We start from the raw sequence: 7,464 nt of genomic DNA on the forward strand, positions 1-7,464 counted from the left end.
CAAATGGAGACACCACCTATTCATTTGTTCAACCAATACACAAAACAATGACTTTGATTCAAAGATAAACAATGAATATGGACAATTTACAAAGTTTTTGTTTGTTTGTTCGTTTGGTTGGTTGTCCCAAGGAAATTTGATGAGATTGCAATTTTGTGATTCACAGCCTATTTTTTCTTCTTTTTGAGGCACATGTAGTTGTAGTGTGATGGGAACATATTGGGATTCGACGATGATTTCAGTAAGCATTCTTTTTATTCTATATATATATAAAAAAAAAAAAAATCAGAGGTGATCGATCCACTTTTCTTCCTGGTGAAATGGTTCTATTTTTTGAGGATAGAATCGAATCAAATGAAATGCTGTGGGAAGCAGGAACGTCCAAACCCTCAAATACTTAATCCGTGGACGGAAAAAACAATTCGTATATGACTTCCTTCCTATTCCTAATGAGAAAGCTACTACCACAGAGGCGAGGCATTTCCAACAAATGATGATGTCACTCGGAAAACAACAACAACAACAACAACGCATTATTTTCATTTTCATTTCAAATCAAAATGGTTCTCGTACCCACCAGATTAATTAGTACTTACCAGATTAATTAATGATTAGCATTTGGTCACTAGCCCACTTTGATGGCCCAAGGAGTCTTCCCAAGTCAGGTTGAAGCTTGGAGTTGATCCAGAGGCTCTGTCTAGCCCAATAGAAAAACTACGACAGATGCGTTCGAGGTACCATCAGAAGGCCCAGCAATTTTGCAGTTTCAGAGCCTGCATTTTGAAATTAAGCACAGTACCATCAGAAGGCCCAACAATTCGTTGGCTAAAAGAAAAGAATGAAACGTTCAAGTTAAATTGCAATCACTGCTACAGAAGTAAACGTTCCATACAATAGAGCAGCAAAGAGGTTATCATAAAATCCTAGACAGCAGAGAGGAACCTACAAAATCGTTAATCCCAACTTCTCAATCGGAAAAACAGTGATCCTTTCTGTTAAAGTAAGCTAAATTCATAAATCTTCCACGTCCTCAAGGGAACAAAAATATGAATCTATTCTACAAAGGGACTCCTGATCAATCGGAGTCGAGCTAAACCACTTCGGCGGAGCATAACTGGCACGTTCCTTATGCAACAGATTATCAATGGGATTCTGCTCGTCGGATGCCTCAGCAAGAACAGAATCCACTTGACTAGTCTTGCTTGCTCTCTTGGAGATGCGAGAATACATGTCAAAGCAAGCTTTTAAATCTTCTTCATTGCGGGCTTTATTTAACTTATCAATAAGATCGCTCAAGGCTGACGCTCTTTCAGCTCTCCAAGAAGACTTCATCTTCTTCGGTCTGTTCCCCATTTCATCTGGATCGCCAAGTTCACCATTGCCATCATTTGACTCCAATTTGTTAAGCTCCCTCAACCCCTGATCAACAATATACTGCACCCTCTTCCTGAAGTTTTCAATTCTAACTGGATTTGACCTCAGCTTTAGCTTCAATCCTGGTACCATTATCTCATTACAGTCATCCACAGAACGGTCAGTATTTGCTGCCGAGGATCCTTCTTCAGACTGCCCATCCAGTGCCGAATTAACACAAAATACCTCCTCCAATAGACTAACATTCCTCATATAGCGGTCAAAAGCTTCATTTTCTGCTTCAATGTTCCTATCTCTAAATTCCTTCAATTTCAAAAATCTCCATTCGTTTATCACCTGAGCATCCTGAAATCAAATTCAAAACTAAGGATGAGAATTCTTCGACCACAAGACACATTAACAGATGATACTTCATTCAACACGTTCCAACCTTTCGTGTCAGAGGCTTCCTGGATCGGACAGGGGTTTGCAAATTGTTGAACTGCGCAAAGGTATTAGAAAGTTGGCGTAGGGAAGCAACCCTGTGCGAGTTTCTGCAATAGAAACCACAAAGATCAAAAGCTTAGGTCAGCTAGAGACGGGGAAAAACTAAACCTTAGGTTAAAAAATCAAAACATGCAGTGTGTCAGCTGATTATAAATGACAAGGCCCTCTAACAAGTTGTCTTAGGGACTCATGAGCACTGGTAATGCTAAGAAAAACAAATACATGACTTGGATACTAGGGATTCAAGAAATATAATACAAGTATTATGCTGCATCTAGATGTGGGGAACATGGTGGAAACCAAATTTCAGGTATCAAGACCGGCATCAAACACCAAATTTCTTCACCATGAAGATCATGCATTGTATGCTTACAAATGCAAATCCGTACATCCAATAGGGTTTCCATTGTTGGGAGCAAAACTATAGCACATAAGTTACTCGAGAAACAGTGTTGGAGGATACTATAGGTGGGAAAATCAGGAATTTTTAACTTACCCAGAGTGAGATATATCAGCTGATTGAGGATCCGTTGCAGGTGAGCTAGAAGAATTTATCTTGTCCGGAATATTTGAACCACCTTTAAGAACTGCAATTAACCATTTAGGAGATGGTATGTAAAGTGAGGGAAAGAGCACATGGATGCCAAGGTTTTTTTATTAACAATATGCAACTAACAAAGTGATAAAGATAAAATAACCACGACATCCCAAACAAGCTTTTCGCAGCAGAGAAGCCAGATACTAGAATAAATTAGGCATCTGAAGCAGGATCATCACAAAGGCAGAAGAAGGCTGTTCTTGTATGTTCTGGTAACTTAATTCTATTTATTATATTCTTAACTTGGCGATTAGTTGGCAATCACTTTGCTTAGCAGCAATGCTTTTTAGGTTCTTCAAAAGTCACGCATGTTTTCAATTATCACATGTGCATAACCAGTAAGTCTTGAGATGTTGCTTTTACTCATTCCGGTACTCTTGACAGCTACTGGATGTGAGCAACACCGCAAGCAGTGCTTTAGCGCAGTAGCAGCACAACTTATATTACTATAAAATGAGTGCCAAAGTTCAGTTTTCTGAATGAAGCTTTAGAAGCATTTTTGTTCCTAATCACATCTCCAACGTGTTCGCCTATTTACTATACATGCAGGTTCAGCATTTATTCTTTGTACCCTATTTTTGTACAGCCCACATTTAATTAACCTAGTCCTGCCAAAATTTCCTCTGCTTCATCCTCATTTGTTTAGGATCTATCTGTATATCTTGTCATTCTGCATTAGTGATCTACTTCATTTCTAGCATTTCTTGGTTCTCAACAAATCAAAAACAAGAATTAGGACTTTTTGTCGATAAATCTTAGTACTTAGTTGCATAAGATGCTTAAAGTACATGATATTTAAAGCTTTCTATCTCAGCTTCCACTATTCTATGTTTTGGAACACAGCATGATACTTAGTAACTTAACCACACTATTAAAGGCTTGAAGTCTACAAACCATGAATGTGGCATGGATTTTGAGCCTTTGCGCAGCAACTTTTGCATGATTGGTATGGACACCTGCATATTTCATTTGTCCCATTAAAAGAAGAAGATACAAAATAGATATGATGCGCAATTTTTCTCTAGCATGTAGCTCATTGCAAGGGACAACTTATACATGGAGGAAATGCAGCTGCAGCAAGATATCATGGACCTCAATAACTCTTAAAAATCCCAGAATTTCATTGTCTCAACTCGCTTATAAACATAGCACTCGACTCAATCAAATACTTTTCATAGTATCTTGGTAAATAATCCACCTCTTTGGTTATGATCTATGGAGAACAAGCTTTCCCTCTACAATAGTGCTTTATCACAAGGATACAAATTTTGCCCACATATTTAGAGAGCTCGTGTTTCTAAAGGACTTCAGTTATGCTCATTTATGACCAATGTTTGTCTTCAGAACATTTCTACCAAAGCAAATTGACTCTTAAGATATGTTTCCAAGCACATCCTAATCTGTTATTACCTTCAAAAAAAAGAAAAAGAAAGAAGGGGACAAAACTTGGTTTATTTGAAAACTGATGCAAACTAACAATAGTTTTATTTTCCAAGTTAAACAAAACTTGACAATTTGCAACCATCCATCTGCCATTTTAACAATTTTCAAACCATTTTAATGAATGACGAATCCTTGGCTGCCACTTTTGTCTGTTAGCTTAGCAACAATCTACTCAACATTACACATAAGCTCCCAGTGCTTGGTCAAATTCATAAGATGTAGAGGCAAAAGCCTCAAACCACTGTCTATGGTGCCACTCCCCCACTATCCCTAATAAATCAAAGTCAATCCCCATTCTAACTTCAATCAACTACCACAATGTCCAGTTGCCAGAAAAATCCCCACAGCCTTGGAAGTCCTCTAATATAGCCTGTTCTTCCTAATTCTCGAAAAAAAAAATTCCATAGATGTGACAGAAAATGGAAGAGTTACTGAGAAGTTCAGTCATTAGGAAGTAAAATCAAGCCTATGAGACCCTTTTTGTGTTTTTTCTTTTAAAAATACAATCCCCAAAATTTTGAGCGCAATACAAAACGCAATTATGCAATCCAGAAGAGCATTGCTCGACTTAATAACAGCACCGTAATCTATTATTACCATCATTACCTAACCACAACTATGACTAAAACCAACAAGCTTCTGGACCAATTTGATTATTATCAATACCTCCTTATTCACAAATTGCAGCACCAACATTGCCAAAACATCAACAACTTATTCCTTCCTAAGCTACAAATGTCTCTTCCTCCCCCAAAATCAGTTCAACAATAATAACTGACCCACAAGCAAGCTCTTCTAAAGCTCCCCAGAGAGAATAGATAGTCTGTATCCAATATATATCAATTGAAGCCTCAAAATGTTCCCAATCAATCCCTACCCAGCAAATTTGCCCTAAAAATCAAATTTTTACTAATTAACAGGGAAGTGGTCCATCAAAAATCGTACTATTTCAGTTTTTTCCTAATCTAAAAAAATTCAGGAAAAATATCTGTATAATATAAGAAAAATAAGAAAAACAACAGACAGTAATTTCGTCACAACTCGAAATAACTGACAGTAACCTTACCTGGAACGAGCAACGTTGCCGCACTTAATGCACTTAGGTTTGTTTAGTCCGCGGAGATTCTTCGACGTGGCGGCAGCTGAGGGAGGAGTATTGACGTTGAAGGTGGCAGCGCCGGCGCCGGAGGAACTCGGCGTATCGTTACTGTTGTTGCTTAGGGCTGGCGATGAAGCCGCCATCCCTTTCAGAAATCAATAAAATTAATTACAATGAAATTCCCTATTAGTATACTTTTTTAGGTTTATTTATAATTCTGAGAATCGACGATGATATCTGAAGTGACCGCGCTGTGAATTCAGAGGTGTGGGAGTGTGTGTATTTTTTTTGCCTGCAAAACTTTACGTAGACATTCAAAGAATTGGGGAAAAGGGAGGGAGAGAGATTTGTTTATATAGCCAAGGAATAGAAGGCGTGATTTGGAGCTGCTTATTGGGAGGAAAAGGCGTAGACGAGTAGTATTTGAATTGGGTGGGGCTCAGGGAGTTTGGGATTTGGGGAAAGGTGCGGACATCTGTTAAACGCATACTTAAATACCGTTGCGCCTTTATTAAGCTTGGGCGAGATGGAATTTAAAACCTATTTATTTTTTTTCTTTTATTTTTTATTTCTTTTTTTAAGCAAAGAAGGGATAAATTTTTTTAAATGAAGAGAAAGAAGGATTTTAAAACATTAGAATAAGATGATCCAATCGGCACTAATTGATACGTCTAAATCGCACCTAATTTATCACCTAAATATGTATAATCCAAAATATTGCACTCCTGCATTTAGCTATTTTTTCAATCAATTATACTTTATTAAAAAAGGATTTTTCTAACGGTTGCTTAATAGACATTTGTTAATACACCTAAATTGTACTCAACCTACTATGTGAATACATGTACAAACAAATATTATCCTCTCTTGTATTTATACACTTTTTTGAATTAATCTTACAAGTATTTGTTAGCCAAACCGTTAGTTAAAAAATCAATCTCACATCAAATCACTTTTGACCATTTGATCAAACACCGATCTTTACAGGAGTTAGGAAAAGAAAAAGTCATGTTCTAGTGTAAATAAAAAGGGTTTTCATGAAACAAAGAATCTAAGAATTATCAAAAGTTTAATAAAAAGTTTGTTGAAGGAAAGGAGAAGATCATTAGGATTCAAAGGAACCTAAGTAGAGTTTCTAGGATTCAAGTGTTGGAACTCGTCAAAGTTTATGATGTTTAGGTGACTTGTAGAAATCAATCGAGTTGCTCGCGGTTTTGGTGTATTTATACACTTTCTTGAATTAATCTTACAAGTATTTGTTAGCCAAACCGTTAGTTAAAAAATCAATCTCACATCAAATCACTTTTGACCATTTGATCAAACACCGATCTTTACAGGAGTTAGAAAAAGAAAAGTCATGTTCTAATGAAAATGAAAAGGGTTTTCATGAAACAAAGAATCTAAGAATTATCAAAAGTTTAATACAAAGTTTGTTGAAGGAAAGGAGAAGATCATTAGGATTCAAAGGAACCTAAGTAGAGTTTATAGGATTCAAGTGTTGGAACTCATCAAAGTTTATGATGTTTAGGTGACTTGTAGAAATCAATCGAGTTGCTCGCGGTTTTGGTTGCGTGACTAGCAGGGAAGGGGGAAAGGTTCCTGTGAAATGAGAGACTGGAGAAGAGGCGATGGGGAAAAGAGGGAGGAAGATTGTGGGAAAGGAGAGGAAAGGAGAGAAGGAAGAGGGAGTAAGGGAGTAGAAGAAAGGTGGGAGGAGGAGAGATAGAGGGAATAAAGAAAGAAAGAAAAAAACAGTTGCCGGATCGTTGCCAGCATCAATTGAGATGCCGGTGGGCATTGGGCGACGCAAGAGGTAGTGGTAAACTGAGGCATGGAAAGAAAGAAGAAGAAAGAAGGGGAATTTTTTTTAATTTTTGTGTATTTGAAGTACATGAATTAAGTAGGTCTATAATGAACTAACTAATTATGAAAAGATATATCAGAAGATACATTAATGAACTAATGAATTTTATAGGGGATAAATGTTTCGATATATATTTTGAAGAGATAAATGAATATCCATATTTATCATTTCATTAATTTCATAATAGAAAACTTGTTATCAGTGAGTAAATAAGGGAAAGACAAGCTTTTCTTTTAAGCAACAGAAAGGAAACTCTGTCCCCATTTGGATTATTGTTTTATGAAGTTTTAATCACTTTTTTTTCACCTTATATCCTTATACTAAATAAAAATGAGTTGTGGTCAAAGAGAAGTTTTGAAATTCAATCGCGGGGGATAAGTGCATTTCGAAAATCTGGAATGATGTGTAGCTTTGTTAAGCTTTTGGTAAAATTGATAGCAGCTTGTGTTTGGGTATGTTTACGAAAATGTCCTCATGTTTGTGCATTTAAAGGTTTTATTTAGGGAGATATCTGAGTATTTTTGGAATGTGGGATTATTTTGAAACTATTTTTGCATTAGGTACAAGTCATATAAACTTATATGTTGGTGTAATTACCGA

General features: G+C 36.6%; 1 protein-coding gene across 1 annotated transcript; it reads right to left on the bottom strand.

Moving 5' to 3' along the window:
• Positions 1–870: 870 nt before the first annotated feature.
• Positions 871–5,454, bottom strand: LOC113706491 (uncharacterized). Its single transcript, XM_027228404.2, has 5 exons — positions 4,968–5,454; positions 3,353–3,414; positions 2,357–2,447; positions 1,805–1,907; positions 871–1,719 (listed from the first exon to the last, which is right to left on the bottom strand). The coding sequence occupies exons 1-5, from the start codon at positions 5,141–5,143 to the stop codon at positions 1,012–1,014; spliced, it is 1,140 nt and encodes a 379-aa protein (XP_027084205.1). The 5' UTR covers positions 5,144–5,454; the 3' UTR covers positions 871–1,011.
• Between the last annotated feature and the right edge of the window lie 2,010 nt (positions 5,455–7,464).

This window comes from Coffea arabica, chromosome 8c (assembly GCF_036785885.1).
Source record: "Coffea arabica cultivar ET-39 chromosome 8c, Coffea Arabica ET-39 HiFi, whole genome shotgun sequence".
In the NCBI taxonomy this organism is placed as follows: Eukaryota; Viridiplantae; Streptophyta; class Magnoliopsida; order Gentianales; family Rubiaceae; genus Coffea; species Coffea arabica.